We start from the raw sequence: 18472 nt of genomic DNA, 5'->3' as shown, positions 1-18472 counted from the left end.
TATATTTACAGTATTCATTTTATTTCATTTTATTCATTAAAGCCTCAGGGCAGACATTACCACACATTATCATCACACTACTTTACATAAATGCATACCTTCATTTGTTTGTGTCAGTTCAGTCAATTTTATTTCACATTTTTTGGCCTACTTTAATTACAGAAGGAATTATTTTTTAAACACCACAGAAATGTTGTACATAAATAAAGTATATAAAAGTATATTATTATATATAACAATAAAATTTAACAAAAAAAAATCTCTACAAGACAAATGTACAGTATTACAGTAAAGCTGAAAATATTACAGTAATATACAGTAACATATGAAGATTGATGCAAAATGATGATATGAAATTATAAACCAAGATAACAGACCAGTTTTCTGGCGAGGCAGCATAAGTTATGAAGTTATAAATGCATGGGGATCATATATTCTTAAAATCATATATTGTTACATATGTCTTAAGTGAAAATAATTTTAAACAAATTCAATTTAACAGAAGCAATCTTAAATAACAAAAATCTAATTCTGTTTATTTGCCACACTTTGCCACATCTTTGGTTCATTTTTTGCAATATTTTAAATGAAGCATATACTGTGAGAAAGAGTGGTTGTGCACTAGTATATAATAGTATTTACATTTTTATGTCTGAGAAAAAATAGGAGGGCTGTAAATTGGTTTGTAAAACAACATAGCCAACATAAAACATCTAGTATTTGCTATTAGCAAAGACATTAACATTAAAGGCATTGTTTGGCACCTTCAAAATGTAAAAAAGTGTGCTTTTTGTAAAGAATATACACACACTTACACTTATAAAATTAAAAATAAACTTAGACAATATACTTCACTTAGATAATCAAGAATAAAATAAATATAAATAGATATACGAGTCGATTTGATTCATGGAAAGCACTGTAACAGTTCTGCATCTGTCCTGTACTGAGGATTTACATGTGATTTGTTTGCATTTCCTGAAAACCCATCATAGCTCCTAAATATTATTACATAAATAACATGCCTGCTTCCCTTAAAGGAGAAATCCGGTGTGAAATAGACTTGTGGTTTAGTGAATCATGATAACAGGACAAACTTCTGTCAAATAACCCACCTCCGTTCACCACCATCATTCCCTCAGCAATACAGCTGTTTTAGCCAATGCTCCCAACAGGCTTACAGTGCTAGTGTGTTAGCGCGGCTAACGTTACTTATCCAAGTCACTATGCGTTACTTTTTAGTCATTTTACTTAGTAAAAAGAAATATTAGCATCCCACAAGTTGAAAGGATGGACGAGAACGAAGTTTACAATCGTAGCTTTATTGCTGGAACTTACAATGGTTGCTGTCGGCCGCAACCACACCAAAATAACAACAGGCTAGCGAGCTAACAAGCTAACAGGCTAAAACTCTCCACCTCACTTATACACACACACACACACACACACACACACACACTGGAGGAAGGAGAGAGATGCGCGTTTTCTAGCAGGAAATACAGTCACTATTCTGAGCACTTAGAGAACAAGTCTAAAAGGTGGAGTGAAGCTTACAATTCCCCTATCTCTAGCTAGTATCTCTAGCCAGTTGGGAGCATCGGCTAAAAGCACTGTATTTATGGGGTGAATGGATGTGTGCTACTAGACAAAATTCACACTGAATATCATGTTTCCCTACAACCCAAGTTCATTTCACACTGAAGTCATATATATATATATATATATATATATATATATATATATTCAAAACTAACTTTTAAAAAGTTTTAGAAAGCACAAAAGGTTCACATTCATGAAAGCATATCAATACTGTATGTGCAAATAGTTATAAATATAGTTACAGTATAAAATACACATCACCTCTCATTGCTAAAGACTAAGACAGCACTTCCTGCAGTCGCAGCACCTCTGATAGCACTAGCTGCTTGTGTTTTATGAATGTAAATAGTTACATACATAAACACAGTCATATCAGAATATTATGACTACCTCCTTATTTCTCCATGCACTGTCCATTTTATCAGCAGATGAAGAACCATGATTGGCAGAAGTAATACAGTCTGTATTTATAAAACTTTATAATAATGCTTCTGTTTGCTACCACTACTGAATCAAGTAGGTGGTCAAAATGTTATTCCTGATTGGTGTATATGCAGCTCTGAAAAAAAAATAAGAGACCCCTTAAAAATGAGGAGTTTCTTTGATTTTACTAAATTAAAAACATCTGGAAAATAATCAAGAGGAAGTTGGATGATCACAAGCCATCAAACCAAACTGAACTGCTTGATTTTTTGCACCAGGAAAGGCATAAAGGTATACAAAAGCAGTGTGTAAGACTGGTAGAGGAGAACATACCAATATGCATGAAAACTGTGATTTAAAAAACAGAGTTATTCCACCAAATATTGATTTCTGAACTCTTTATGACTATAATTTGAGATCTTTAGCAGATAATTAGCTCTGCATCTTTTTGTTATTTTAGCCATTTCTCATTTTTTGCAAATAAATGCTCTAAATGACAATATTTGAATATTTGAGAAATATTGTCCGTAGTTTTTAGAATTAAACAACGTTTATTTTACTCAAACATGTACCTATAAATAGCAAAATCAAAGAAACTGTTTCAGAAACTAAAGTGGCCTCTTAATTTTTTCCAGAACTGTATATAAAGTACCAGTCACAAGTTTGGACACACCTTAAATTCATTGTTTTTTCATTATTAAAATGTTCTGCATTAAAAAATTAATACTAAAGCCATCCAAACTATGAAGAAACACATATGGAATTATTTAATATACAAAAAACACCTCTTGTTTGCACATCCTGGCATTTTCTCAGTCAGCTTTATGAGGTAGAGTCACCTGTAATTCAGGCTTTCAGTTAACAGCTGTGCTGAACTTGTCAAGAGTTAACTACTTTCTTTTAACTAATTTCTTGTCTGCTAATGTGTTTAAGAGCATCAGTTGTAAAGTTGTGAAGAGGTAGAGTTGGTAAGCAGTGAACAGCTCTATTTGAGTAATATTCTAATCCAGATTATGACAAGAACTACTAAAAAAGAACTAAGTAAAGAACTTTTAAGAAAATATCCAGTAGTGCAGTCTCTTATCAGGGCTGCCCCAGGAAAGGAAGTGCAAGAGTTTCCTCTGTTGCACAGGATAAGTTCATCAGAGTTACCAGCCTCAGAAACAGCAAGTTAACAGCTCCCATATAAGAGAATTTGGTTTGTTTCACTCTTTTAAGTTCATAGTCTGGACCACTTTAATATTAATTTACAATGTAGGAAAAAAACATTGAATAAAAAGGTGTGTCCAAAATTTTGGCTGTACTTTATATACATGTATATTTACATATATATTTTTCTATTGTACATGAAATGAAATGAAATGTGCTGCTTTAAGAGAGCAGCAGGTAACAGTACAGTGGGAGAAGAGTCCAAAACAGAACACTCACTGACGCTAAAGGAGAACCTGAGCGTACGTTATGCATCTCTCCAGGGATGACCGGGGCCTTTAGCTCCAAACGGCATGAGTTATTAGCCTCTGCAAAGGCAATCTGCACCTCACTGGGATGAGTGTTGCTCAGATCATCACGTATCTGTCATAAAACCACAAGACAGAAAAAATGATAGAGACAGAGAAGTATTTCAACAAATGCAAATGTTCTCAAATCAAATTAATCGAGGATCTTGTCCCACTCTTCCCAGTCCCTCTCTATAATCTAACATCATCTGAGTACAAATGCAAACAAATTCTCACTAATACACTGATATCCAAAAATAGATTGTGTGGGCGTTTGTTTATTGGTAATTCACAACAAAAAGGAGCTGTTGAAATTAATGAATCTATATATGTAAGAATTCATTAATGATATATTTAAGTCGTTACAAGCAAAATGATTACACCGTTTGGAAGCTTATAGTCCAGGGGTCGGAAATAGGAGGCATGAAACATCTGGCTCATGAGGTTGTTTGAACTATAATAAACGATAATGAAAAAATAAATGAATAAATAAAATGCTTCTCTGGTGAGCTTTTGTTTACATTCCTCCCCTGTCTCTCTCTCTGTCGCGCTCGGCGTTCTTGGGCTCCTTATCTCCATATAAGGGCATGTTTTCCTGGCCATGTTCCAATTCACCAGCCGGGGCAGCGATAGTGTATTGGACCATGACCCTGGCGACACAGGTTCGATCTTGCGTGAGGAGCGCTGTGTTTATTTATTTTCTTTTTCCTTTTTTCTTGGGTTTACCTGCTTTGAGATCAACTGTTCTGCAATTGGGTTCAACATCCCTCTGGGCTGAAAAGAGAGCTACTAGTCTATAGCACTCCATCCCATTACACTAGATTTTTTTTTTTTGTGACCCACCATGTAATGGCTTGGAAAATATATGGCACCCGGCCAAACTTAATTGCAGACCCCTGTTATAGATGCTTTTGGGGGTTGGGAGAACACTGCTGCTCACCTTCTCTACTTTCTCAAACACTCTCAGGAAGTTGAGTCTCAGCACGTCTGCCAACTTCTCCTTGCTCCACCCTCTCTCCAGCAGTTCACCTATCAGAGCAGGGTATTTGGACACATCCTCCAGACCCTGAGGAAATCTAAACGCTCACACAAACCCAGAAAAAAACAACAACAGAGGGTATTTAACTCAGTCTTGCATGACTGGGGGCAGATGTTCTCCATTTATAACCAACAGAATGAGAAAGAGTCAGAGCTTTGGAATGCCAGCCCTGCTTCGCTCCACAGGGAATCACTTACCCAATAGCACCATCATAGTCGCCTCCGATGCCAATGTGTTCTGCTCCTACCACACGCTTTAGATGGTCAAAATGGTCTGTAAGTGTTGAAGGAAGATCATTGGCATCTGTTTATTATATAACAATGTCCAGATAAAAAAATGTGTGGCATCAAGTGTTGTGCTTACCAGCTACAATGGAGATATTTGCTTTTCCTTGACAGGCTATGAAACTGTTGTGGAAGTTCACCATGATGAGCCCTCCATTCTTTTTCTGATGGACGAAAGAAAAGGCAGAACAACATGAGGTATGGTAGTTTTGACTGTGACTTGGCATCAGTCATGCAGAACAAGATCAAATATACAGGGGTTTGACAATGAAACTGAAACACCTGGTTTTAGACCACAATAATTTATTGTCCCGATGGACAGTTCTGGTGGAAGCAGGAGAGTTGAGGTGCACGTTGAATTCTGCTGTGATTTGAGCAGCCATGGTTTTATGTTTTTTGGATACAATCCGGGTTAGCACACGAACCTCCCTTTCAGTCAGCTTCCTCTTACAGCATCCACAGTTAATCCTGTTGGATGTGGTTGGTCCTTGGTGGTTTGCTGACATTACCCTGGATACCGTGGCTATTGATACATCACAAAGACTTGCTGTCTTGGTCACAGATGCGCCAGCAAGACGTGCACCAACAATTTGTCCTCTTTTGAACTCTGGTATGCCACCCATAATGTTGTGTGCATTGCAATATTTTGTGCAAAACTGTGCTCTTACCCTGCTAATTGAACCTTCACACTCTGCTCTTACTGGTGCAATGCGCAATTAATGAAGATTGGCCACCAGGCTGCTCCAACTTAGCCATGAAACCTCCCACACTAAAATGACAGGTGTTTCAGTTTCATTTTCCAACCCCTGTAGTTTATAGTTCATATTCAGTACCTGGCAAATTCTCAAAAGTGGCACAGGCCAATTCCCATATTATACTCAGCAACCGGGGTGTTGGTACATGCAGCACTTGGTCAGGAGGTGAACCAAGCATTTAAGTCAGAATTGGGCCTCGAATCAAACCAGAGCCAAGCCTATGCATTTTAGTTGCCAGCAGAGGGAAGCATGAAGTGCTGTAAGATTTTACAGGAAAACACTGCACTGACTTTATACTTAATACAGTAGAACACAGTGGATCAACCCCAGCAGATCACATGTCTCTCCAAACCATCACTGATTGTAGAAACTTCACACTAGACCTCAAGCAGTTTGGACTGTGTGTCTCTCCACTCTTCCTCTAGACTCTGCTCCACTGATTTCTAAATTAAATGTTAAATTTAATGATGATCAGTGATGGTTTGGAGAGGCAAGTCAACTGCTGGTGTTGATCCACTTTTGTTTTCCTGGAAAATCTTACAGCACTTCAAGCTTCCCTCTGCTGACAGCTTTTATGAAGATGCAGATTTCATTTTCTAGCACACTGCCCACACTGTCAAATGTACCAATTATATCTTATATAATATTCTAGTTTTCTGTGACACTGATTTTTGGGTTTTCACTGGCTGTAAGCCATAATAATCATCAACAATAAAGTAAATGAACGCTTAAAATAGATCACTCTGTGTGTAATACATCTATATAATACATGAGTTTGATATGCACTAGTCATAGCAGGAGACAGTGGTGTATTACCAGATCGTGAAGCAGGTGATCCGGGACGTTGCGGCTGTGGTTGCAGATGCTGTAAGCGGAGGAGTGGCTGAAGATGACGGGAGCCTTGGAATGCTTTAGCACTTCAGACGCTGTGCCCAAAGAGGTATGGGACAAATCAATCAGCATTCCCAGCCTGTTCATCTCATCCACTACTGCCTGGGGTCAAACACACACATGTGAGTCATGTTTCCTAACAACAACAACAGCATCTAACCATTCATCAAAGCCCCTCCAAATAAACAGTGTGGCAATACATACACATACCCATTCTGTTTTCTGTATAAAGAATCTGTCTGAACAAGTCTGAATTTGCAAACTCATCAAATTAAAGCCAAAGCTAAATATCCTGCAGCAGGATATTTAAACCTCAGTCAAAACTTTCTAAATAAGTCAATCTGGCTTTTCAGGGTCCCCAATGTGAATGTATAATATATCATGAATATCTTCCTAAAGGCTAAGATAATTGTTTTAATTGGGTCGTTTTTTTTTTTTTTTTTGTATATGTATATATACATATATACATATATATGTATATATACATCAGTATACCCCTGGAATACCCTGGCTCCCCCCTCTCTTCGAGTCTGAGCAACCTGATGTGTTATGGTTAGAGATAAAGCTTAACCTGGAGAGCTAAATATAAAGCTAAACATGAAAATCTACAGCTAAATCTGGAGAGCTCAGCGTAAGGTAAGCGTTAAAGGTTAAACTGTTAGAGCTAAAGCTAACCTGGAAAGCTGAGCTGCTCTTTATGCACCTCTTTCCATTCTTATCTGCATCTACAACCTTCTTTTTCAGGACCTCAGAGAAGCTAAAAGGATTAAATAAAAATATGGAGTTTCCTATTTTTTTCTGTTTCTCACAAGATTGTATTCATATTAGTTATATCTTATGATTTATATTTAGGATTTTTTTTTTTCAGTTTTATTTATTTATTTATTTATTTTTGTGCATTGTTTCCATCTCTCAAATAAGGTTTTCAAAGGTTAGTCCACTGTTAGCCTTAATTCATTTATATGACTTTCTATACAGATTGTATACAGATGCTGTGTGCAGGAATGTGTTGACCCAAAGGTTATGTAAGACGAAAAACAAGCATCTACTTCTACTGCTTCAGTTTATCTTCAGGCATAGAGAAAGAGAAAGTTCTTTACCTTACCAAACTCCGTCAGGTTTCTCTTCTCATTCTTATAATAGGAGTAATACGCAGACGAGGTCTTTGCCCTAAAGAAAGAAATGTGTTGTGTGGGAAATGGAGGGAGTTGGGAAATGAGAAATCTGCTGAGTACTTACTAATAACTTTGAAGACACATGATCTAGATATGCATGCTCTTAAATAAGCATTGGGACTGACATCTGATTGAACCCCAGCAAACCATTGTGCCTATTGGATGGATGTAAGGATGGATGGATGGATAGACAGATCTGCCCCTCAGCACTGGGGTTTTAGGTTCAAGTTTGTGTGTGTTTGTGTGTGTGTCTGTGTTTATTTACCAAGGTGTGTTGCAGTTGTGTGTGAGGGTCATTGATCGCACTCCGAGTTGGTAGAACATGCGCAGTGCTGGCAGACTGCTGTCTATGGAATGACCTCCTTCTACACTGATCAGACAGGCTATCTTCGTCGTGTTCCTCAGTTCTACACACACACACACACACACACACACACACACACACACACAAACTTTAATTATGACACACACAAAATGAGTAAGCCTATTGTGACTGGCCCCTGGGGTTAGGGGCGTGGCCACTGTGGCCTGGTAGTAGGAAGTACAGAGATACACAAACACAGGGAGTAAATGAACTCAAATCATACCTTTATTTGGCTCAGAAAATGCCCTCCACCACACCCAAAACAACTTAAAGAAACATAAATCGGCCCAATGGGGCTCTAGAGTCTGTAAAGGTAACTTATATATTAAGTATTTCAAAGGTTCTTGCGGCCTCAGCTCCCCAGTAAAGTCCTCCCCACTGTGGGCTGAGGCAGAGGTTTTTATACCTGTCCCAGCTGGCTGCTTATTCAGTCCTGATACGGACCAGACCCACGGCTCCCCCGCCTCCTCACGCCACACTATTCATACAGTGTTTTAAAAAATGTGTTCTATATGTTTCATGTGGATCTGTTTTGTTTTTCTGTTGAACTGTTCCGGAAACTGCTTTTCCCTGTAATTTACAATAATTAGCGGACAATTAGGGATAAGATTTCCGTTGGGAAAAAACAGTAAAAGCTCAGGGAATACAGAAGTGAATGAAAATGGAGCATGTTTATCTCCTTTAGTTTCTGCCAGAAGTCATGGGACATCAGTAACTGTAACATGTAACTGTTCAAGAAGTGTTACCTCAAAAGATGGCCTGAGAATGGCCACAGCTGTATAAGTTACGAGGTGTTATCCCGGCAAGAAGGGGTGTGCAATATCCATATCGTATCATACACAGTAAAGTCGCAAAAATATTTGACACAATAAAAAAAAACCTCAATATCGTGATAATATTGATACTCTTGTCTTAATTTTGTCTATTTTGTATGTATTTTTGTTTGTTACTTTTCTTTATTAGCTTTTAATTGTGTGTTTTTTTTTGTTTATATGCATCCATTAAATATACTACACTTCAGTTTTGTGGTTCATTTTTTTTTTTGTTAACATTACTTCACTGTTGTTACTTTTTTTATTTTGTTACACTATTATTATTTTATACAAAATCAGTTACTGTTAATAAAAAAACAAACATTTCTAGATGTTTTCATTTTAACTAAGTGTATAAAACTGTTATATGTATATTAAATATAATTACAATTAAAAAGAAAAAGACATTTTGTTGTTGTTCTGTCTAAAACCTAAAGCTAAACCTGGAGAGCTAAAGCACCAAGCTAAACCAGTTGGGCTAATGCATGTATAAAACTGTAATATGTATGCTTAATAAACCTATAATATTTATTTTGTTTTGTTGTTTTGTCATATCTCTAAGAATTTTGTGAATATCACAAAATGTGATATTTTAGAGCTGTACAAGAAACTTCATATGAATTAGAAATGGAGATGGATAGCTCCACTAACAGAAGTTGTTTGGGTATAATTATTTATTAAAAAATAAGTATTACAAATAATCTATTAAAAGTTTTATGATTGTTTTTAAATAGTGAAAGAAGGAGGGACTATTTAAAAAAATGGTTGTAATTCCTAACATAATATTAGCTGAAAGTCTATACTTTACTCAATCTTGGTGCTTCCATTTAAATCCTTGGTGTGTCATGTACAATCACAAAACTGCAGCAGCTGTGTCACTGTGTGTAAATAACTAAGGACCTGACCTAATATCTCTAATTTAATTTAAGGTTTATTTAATGTATTTTATTAAAATTGAGATGTTACCCTCTGCTGTGGTAGCGAGCTCCAGCTCTGAGTATTCAGTACAGATACGCCGTATCAAATCGATCTGTTCCAGGGTCAGCCTCACTGCGTCCTTCTCCTGAGCTGTACACAACACATACGCTGCAAAGAGCTGAAACAGGAAAAGTGTTACGCAATGCAATGAGATACTTCCTTACTACTAGATAGATAGATAGATAGATAGATAGATAGATAGATAGATAGATAGATAGATAGATAGATAGATAGATAGATAGATAGATAGATAGATAGAAAAAAAGGTTCTTCTACACCAAACCCATTAATCCACATTTTTTGGACCTTGTTTGTTAGAACTATTCTGCAATATGTTTTGCTGCATTATATTATTTCATGCTATATTATTTATTTTGCCACATTATGATTATACTGTTATACTTTTAATGATGTTATTTAATAACAAAAGAAGGACCACGCCCGAACTGTACGTTCTAACTCCACCCCGTATCAATCAACCGCCCTATAAATATAAAAAGTTTGCAACCCACCTCCTCCCCAACAGCTCCCTTTTTGTACTCTTTCACTTCTTATAAAATAAAAAGGAGTGGATATAACTGCACGCTTCTTTAAGCATGCAGTTCAGAACTCCAGCCCAATTTCCCTGAGTTCCCTCCCCTTTTTCCCTCTTCTTTCTCTATTTTTTTAGGCGTGGTCCGCACTTAGCAAATACTATATTCCTGAAATTAATAAATAATTGATCAGTTTTCCTCTATCGCCAAGTATATCGTTATCGCAAAAATATCCTGAAATATTGTGATTTTGTTTTAGAGCCATATCGCCCACCCCTAGTGAGTAGTGAAACTTCACAACTGGACTTGTTGCTCAGGTGCTGCATCCTATCACGAAACCATGCTAGAATTTACTGAGCTCCTGAGAGCATTGACCCATTCTTTCAATTTAGCATTTCTATGGAAAGTCATCTTGCATGCTAAGCTAGTTGCTAGCATGACTAAGCTGCTCAACCAGCATGACTAGCATTGTGGTGTCCTGGGGCAGTGGTGGCTCAGCTGTAAGAGTTCTGAGTTACTGATGACAGAGTCGTGGGTTTGATACTCGGGCTTTCCAAGCTGCCAGAGTTGCGCCCTTGAGCAAAACAGTGCAGCAATGGCTGCCCAAACCTTGCTGTGTTTACTGTACACCAGTGTATGTACTGTACATGTGTGTGTGTTCACTGCACACATGGGTTAATGGTGAAGGCCACATTTCATCTGTCTGCACCACAAGTATGGTGAATACGCTGCCTTGTTTTTGCCTGGAGTTTGTCAAACACAGCATTGAATCATTTGTTCGACAACATCATTTGCACTGGGTGTGTTTTGATAAGAGAGATACTGTACATTAGTGAAACCAGATGTTGCTGCACAGCATTATAGAGTCGAAGAACAGCACACGACTTTGAAAACAGCACACAGCCGCCCAGCAGGAAACAGTGAATTCTTACACTTTTACCGCCTTAAAATCGATAAATATATCAAATAAAAACTCACCTGTCCTCCAACATGAGCAGCTTTGAGTCGGTTTATATCTGTGGCTGTTTTGTTGTAGTTGTGTAAATCAATTTCGCTGAGCTTGTTGTTTTTAAAAATCCTGAGACGCAGAGCAAGATCGTTGTGTCTGTGGAAAAAGACACAAAAAAACAGAAAACAGGGTTTAATGCTATGTAGCCCATGCTAACACTGTACTGTACCTACAAAAGTATGTGGACAGCTTGTGCTCATCCTACATTTCTTTCGAAATCAAGGCTTTTAAACAAGAGTTTGATCACATTTTTGTAAAGAGCAGTTCTTTATTTTCTTCTGGGAAGCTTGTGCTCTAGATGTGAAAATATTAAACACTGTGAGGATCTGATAGCAGTCAGGCACAAGAGTCTCAGGGTGTTTTCACACCAGCACGTTTTGCTTCGGTTAAAACAGACTCTGGTTCGTTTGTACCATTTATTGGGTCCCAGGTAAAAAAAAAAATACTTAATTGTACTTAAAAAATAGAGAAAAATGTCTAACAGATTTATGTACTTACTTAAAATATATTAAAAGTGCATTAATATTATGGTTTCATCAAATTTTTGAAAGTTAACTTTGATCATACTTTTTAAAAAGTACAATAAAGTGTATTTAAAAAAAACTACAATGAAGTACACTTTTAGTTCAATGTAATTCAATATACTTCTAAAATACTTATTTCCGAATATATTTTTGTACATTTTTGTACAATCAAGTGTGTTAAAAACACCTGTTACAGTAGTTCACTTAAAGTGCAATGTATCATGTAACATTTTAGAAAGTAAATTAAATGAATACTCCTAATTTTAAACATTTAAAGTGAATTTGTAACTCGCTAAAAATTGCAGTACAGTATATTAAAATATATTTTTATACCCAACAAATTATACTAGAAGTGTTCTTCTTACAAAAGACAGGAACAAGAAGCATATTTGTACTCTAATGTAAATAAATCACATATATTTATCATCAATTCTTAGTACATTCCTAATATACCTGGTGTATAGTAGTGATATTACAGTTGTATTATAATTTTAGTGTAAGCATATTTAAAATATGGGGTTATATGCATGAAGTAGTATGTTTAGATGTTATGTTTCCATTTCAGCACAGTTAAGTACACTTAGCACACTTTAAGTAAGACTTTTGTACTATTGTTTATACAATTAAAGTATAATAAGTACAGAAAAAGTTGTTCCATTTTAGCACTCTTTAAATATACTGATTAATAATGTGGCTACATGTTCACTTTTAGTGAACTACAGTATAATAATCTTAGTATACTTAAATCTACTTTTTTATTAGGGGTTCGATTGAGCAGGTGTAAAAACCCTAACCCTAAGTAATCGCACTCAGGTGTGGATCAAATGAACCGGGTCGAGACCCGCTAGAGGAGGTGGTCTCGATCCTGTCCCAAACAAACTCTGGGGTGGTTTTCTTGTGGTGAGAATGTGATCCGGTCTCATTCCAGCCCAGATATCTAATATATTCCTTTCATTTAAGCTACACTGCTTATTAAGTACAGTTTAATCTGATATATTATCCAGATAACGATCATTATTACTTATTACAGCTATGAACAAATGCTGTCTCTGCTCCACGCTGTTTACATGCACGGCCTGTGCTACGTTCACTGTTATGTGTACATCTGTACTGTACCGAAATTAACACTATAACCCACCTCCTGACTCAAAAAACAGCATTCACACTTGAATTTTATCGCTATCGTTGTACCAGAACCCAGCCTGCGGACTCTGGGCGATCGAGCTTTCTCCTCTGCTGCCCCACGATTTTGGAATCAGCTCCCCAGTAATATTTGTGCTGCAGACAGCCTAAACTCTTTTAAATCTTTACTCAAAACTCATCTTTTTAGGGAAGCTTACTGCTGTTAATATATCTTTACTTGTATACTTTATTTTATTTTTTATTTTATTTTATTATCTTTTTTTTTTTAAATACTTGCACTGTTACGTGTAAGTGCTTGTATGCACACTTGTCTTTATGCACTATACCTTTTGTCTATCGCTGTGTTGTTAAGCACTTTGAGTTTTCAGGAAAGGGGCTATATAAATAAAATATTAGTATTATATTATTATTGTATTTATTTTCTTGCTCCTGCGTCAGACAGCTCTGACCAATCAGAGAAGACAGTGTGATCAGTGTGAAACCAAACAAAACAGAGGGAGAAACTGTCCAATCATACGAACTCATCAACTCCATAGATTCAGACCATAGACAGGTGTGAAAACGCCCTTAGCTTCAGTACCTCGTTCTACCAATGAAGTGTGGAGCTACTAGTTTGTTAATGGTGTAAAAATAAAGATTTATTTAAAAGAGTAATGATATGCCCCTATTATTAGCATTGTAAGCCTGCTTGGAGCATAGAGTAAGAGTGCTGAATTTTTTGGGATTCTGGAGGAGAACAGAGATACACTATTCAACAAAGGGTTGTACTCGTTATCCAGTTTCACTACACCCCATGTCCATGTCACACCAGAGTTCTCCCTTAAACTAGCTGAATTAGCTATCTTATTAGTACACATGTTGATGGACTTTTGGACTGTGCATGAAAATCCTCTTAAAATGCTTTTTGGTTACGTCTTAGACAGAAAGAAAATATGTTATTACCCGTCAATCAGTGGATATTTTGACATCAGTTCAATTGCATCTCTGGAAAAGCTTGGAGAAGACTGAACTCCATGGAGGAGGAGAAGAAGAAGGAAAGCAGATCCAAGGCACAGCTGGAATATATCCAATCGCTTTATGGAGAACATCATCTTCTGCTGATCATCACAGTGCTAAAGAGCAAAAACATACAAAAGTGCAACAGTTAATTCAGCTGGAATTAATAGGAAAAAATCATATTGGGGAAAATTGACATTGCGATATTTTGTTCTTCTATGATATTAAAAATGTCATGATGGGTGGTCCAGCGGTCTAAAGCACTGCCACTATGGTCAGGAGATAGCTGGTTCGAATCCCGGTCATGCAGCTTGCCATCAGCTGCCAGAGCCCTGAGAGAGCACAATTGGTCTTGCTCTCTCTGGGTGGGCAGATAGCGCTCTTTCCTCTCATCACTCCTAGGGTGATGTAAGATCAGCACGAGGCATCTGTGAGCTGATGTATTAGAACCGAGTCGCTGCGCTTTCCTCCGAGTGCGCTGTGATGCTACTCGGCAATGCTACATCAGCAGCAGTTCGAAAAGAGGCGGAGGCTGACTTCACATGTATCGGAGGAGCCATGTGCTAGTCTTCACCCTCCTGGTGTCGGGGCATCACTAGTGATAAGGAGATAGAGGGTATACAGCTGAGTAGATGGGCTAATTGGCATAGCTAAATTGTAAATTATAGGCTAAATAATAATGCAATCTGTGCATCAATGATTGGAAAAATAAAAATGAAATTGGGTAGATGCTATCTACAAATTATAGTCAAAAATACTAATTAAGACAAAACTGAAGGTATTGAGAGCCACAAACCAATAACAACTAAATGCAGCTGCAGTAAAGGTCTAAAAGGTCTGAAGTAGGGGTGTGCCATTCCGTATCGTACGTGATAATATCGCCAAAAATATAAATATCGTGAGCGATATTATACCCTGAAATATCATGCCCACCCCTAATTATTATACCAGGGTTTTTTGCCGTTTTTAGCAAAATAAAAATTCACACAGTTCTCATTTCCCATTATATATCTACTAGAGACTTTAATTTAATCCTGCATATATAGACATATTTGGAGTGCATTACTAGTATCATGACATTCTGGATCATTGACATCTTTTTTAAATATCTCAGTTAGCCATATCATATTGCATGCAATAATAAAATTCTGAATATTGTTTCTAATTCAGTATTTTGTCATATCGCCAAAAGTATCGTTATTGTGAAAATGCCATGAAATATTGTGATATTATTTTAGAGCCATATCGCCCACCCCTAGTCTGAAGTTCATTTGTTCCATTACTTTTGAGCCCCTAAAATAAGGAGGTTTTGTAGAAAAGTGGATGTAGTTCCTAAACGCCTCACAGGATATTTTTGTTCAAGCCCTTGAATTAAACCTGAAAGTCTACACTTGAATTTATTTATTTATTTTATTATTATTATTTGTTTTCATTTCAAATCCATTGTGGTGGCATGCAGACCCCAAATCATTAAGATTGTGTCACTGTCCAAATATGTTTGGGTATAACTGTACAATCATGCAATGGTAGACATTGTTTTGTAAAACATAGACTTTTTTTTCTATCAAGCAGCCAAAAAAAATTCTTCTCACTGCACAAAACATTGCATGTCCTGCAGCATGACAATTGCACATGTGCACATTGCAATACCAAAGCTGAAGCAATATACTGTGCATCCCTATTGTGTAGTACTGTAACTGTAACAACAATATAATAAGAATATTTAGATTATGACATGTTTAACCCACATTCACACTCCCGTAGGGGTGGGCAATATGACTGTAAAATAATATCACGATATTTCAGGGTATTTTTGCGATAACGATATACTTGGCGATATAGGAAACCAGTAAAATAATTCATTCATTTCAGGAATATAGTATCTATATTATAAATCTATATTTATTTTTCATGACTTATTGATAACGTATCACAATAGAAAGTAACACAATGTATCGCAATATTGATGTTTTGTCCCTCCCCTAACCAGCATCACTAAGCTGATTGACCAGGATAGAATGAGCAGCTTTTTAACAACCTTTAGCATCAAACACCACCTTACACCATCTGTAACCAACTACCAGAAACTAAATGGTCTTGAACTGGATTCTCCAGCAGGATAAACTCTAATTAAAGTCTTTAAAGGCTTTAAGTCTGATGAAAACTAGGATTCACCCTTAAAACATGTGATCTAAACAAATTAACAGTACAGTGCAGTACAGTATTACTGGATTCAGTTATATGTTTTTGTCTGTGTGAGGAACTAAACACATACTATAATATACAAACAGACTGCTGCCCAAAGCACAGTGAAAGCAGAAGAGAAAGAACAGAAGGAAGAAAAGTAAGAGAAGGAAGGTCTGTTCTTTACTCACCGTGTTAAAGAGAGAGAGGTGTATCACTCACAGAGGAAGAGACTCAGCTGTAGTTTGTGTTTGGAGTTGTTGAGTTATGCAGTTCTCTTCAGAAGTTTCTCATATATCCGCCCTATATATACAGAATCCCTCAGTTCTCACACTGAACACATTCAGCAGACACGAGTCTCCCTCTGCTGTTCTACATCACTAATACAACTTCTGTTCTTTTGGTAAGTTTAAACACATACATTTAAAAACAGAAAACTAGGTACAAACTTCATTATTTTATTTAAATTTGAAATGATAATGTTTCTTTTTTTATTATTTAAAAAGTGTAGAAAAAATATTTTTATGTCTATTTTTACATTTCTACCCCTCATAGTTAGATTTGTAAGAAAAAATCAAGATGCAACAATTGGAAAAAAATTGCATAAAGTTTCACAAAAAATTATCTTATGTTCTTCTCACGTTCTTTTTTCCCATTTGTTATAGTAAAGAATAGAATTATTTTTGTATGCCAATGTAACTTTTAGCAAAATGTCTGACTATTTCTTAAACTACATTTAAACATGTTGATTGTGAAAAAATAGCATTTGATCTTTTTTTAATGTCTAGTTTTTTTTATTTCTGCCCCTGATGCTATAATTCAAACTTGTTAAAAGAAATATATTTGTTAAAAGAGGCATAAAAAGTAAAGATTTTTTTTCTTGATGAAATTCTGATTGTGAGGGACAGAAATGATAAAAGTAGAAAAAAACGTTTAAAGTGTTGAAAAGTTCCCTGAATATTTATTATTATTTTTATTTATATTTTTTACTTTTTAATTTCTTCCCATAACAAACTGAATTTCACAAAATATCTTCCCTGAAATTCCGATTGTCAGAGGCAGATATTAAAAAAATATTGAAAAAAATAAATTGTACACATTATTTTCTTTTTTCGAATTTATTCTCAAATATTACACTGATGTTTTTTGATAATTTACCTTCAAAGAACAAAAACACAACAACTTAAGAACAGAGGACCTACTACGGAGGATCTAATATTCTGTATAGTTTATTTATATTAATAAAACACATTACTGGTTTACATGTTACTGCTGGATTAGTCTACCATAACAACACATTAGTTACTTTATGAGTGATATCACTAAACAACAGTAGATGGAGCTAGAGCACAAAAAACTATGTTTTTGTAAATGATACAAAATGTTGATTGTTTTGTTAATAGAAATTAATATTGCTCATTTCTATTTAATAAATTGTACATTTTAAATGACATGTTCTGAGAATTGCATACTAAACTAAAATTTTATATGACAAGCATATTAGTCCATATATTGCCAATGCAGAAAGAATTTGAATGGTATTATGTAAAATATTCAGTAATATAATACAACCTTTCCTTTACTCCATTTTTCTCTTTATTCTTCTATATTTCACACTTGATATATTAATGTGAATGTATCTGTGACAAGTATCATCTAACTACAGATCATCCAGCTCATCATTTATCTGCTTTGCAATATATTTATACAACCCACAGAGGGTGCAGTTTACTCACATTTTAGGCTGAACAGTCATATCACATATCATCCCACAATCCGCTTTTGGCCAGTGTCTCTGTTCACGTCATGTATTTTCTTGGGGAAAACATAAAGAAACTGTGATTTAACGTTTATTTTTTTAATTGGCTACAATAGTTTTTAAATTAGGACAAATTACAATCAGGCACGACGTTCAGGGAAAATAATTATCTGGTCTGATGACAAATAGGTAAATGTTTGAGTAAAATTAACATTGTTGTTTTATTCTATAAACTACAGACAAAAATTTTCCCATATTCCAAATAAAAATATTGTCATTTAGAGCATTCATTTGCAGAGAAATGGCTGAAATACCAAAAAAGATGCAGAGCTATCAGACCTCAAATAATGCAAAGAAAAAAGGTTCATATTCATAAAGTTTTAAGAGTTAATAGCTCAATATTTGGTGGAATAACTCTGGTTTTTAATCACAGTTTTCATGCATCTTGGCATGTTCTCCTCCACCAGTCTTACACACTGCTTCTGGATAACTTTATGTCTTTACTCCT

General features: G+C 35.8%; 1 protein-coding gene across 1 annotated transcript; it reads right to left on the bottom strand.

Annotated features, from left to right (window-relative positions):
• Positions 1–103: 103 nt before the first annotated feature.
• On the bottom strand, positions 104–18020 carry dpep2 (dipeptidase 2). The gene is made up of 12 exons (XM_049471097.1): positions 17942–18020; positions 16397–16508; positions 13968–14137; positions 11328–11454; positions 9805–9934; positions 7928–8069; positions 7588–7657; positions 6413–6589; positions 4921–5005; positions 4755–4830; positions 4459–4594; positions 104–3594 (listed from the first exon to the last, which is right to left on the bottom strand). The coding sequence occupies exons 3-12, from the start codon at positions 14114–14116 to the stop codon at positions 3394–3396; spliced, it is 1293 nt and encodes a 430-aa protein (XP_049327054.1). The 5' UTR covers positions 14117–14137; positions 16397–16508; positions 17942–18020; the 3' UTR covers positions 104–3393.
• Positions 18021–18472: the final 452 nt, after the last annotated feature.

Source organism: Astyanax mexicanus, chromosome 23, assembly GCF_023375975.1.
Source record: "Astyanax mexicanus isolate ESR-SI-001 chromosome 23, AstMex3_surface, whole genome shotgun sequence".
Classification (NCBI taxonomy): domain Eukaryota; kingdom Metazoa; phylum Chordata; class Actinopteri; order Characiformes; family Acestrorhamphidae; genus Astyanax; species Astyanax mexicanus.
Note: the sequence above shows the minus strand (reverse complement) of the source record. Positions and strands in the feature narration are given on the sequence as shown.

Coding starts and splice junctions, on each gene's coding strand:
- dpep2 (XM_049471097.1), bottom strand. CDS start 14,116: ATGATGTTCTCCATAAAGCGATTGGATATATTCCAGCTGTGCCTTGGA. Junction 5,006..6,412: donor ATCACCTGCTTCACGATCTG/GTAATACACCAC, acceptor TTCGTCCATCAG/AAAAAGAATGGAGGGCTCAT. Junction 4,831..4,920: donor AAATATCTCCATTGTAGCTG/GTAAGCACAACA, acceptor CAACACTTACAG/ACCATTTTGACCATCTAAAG.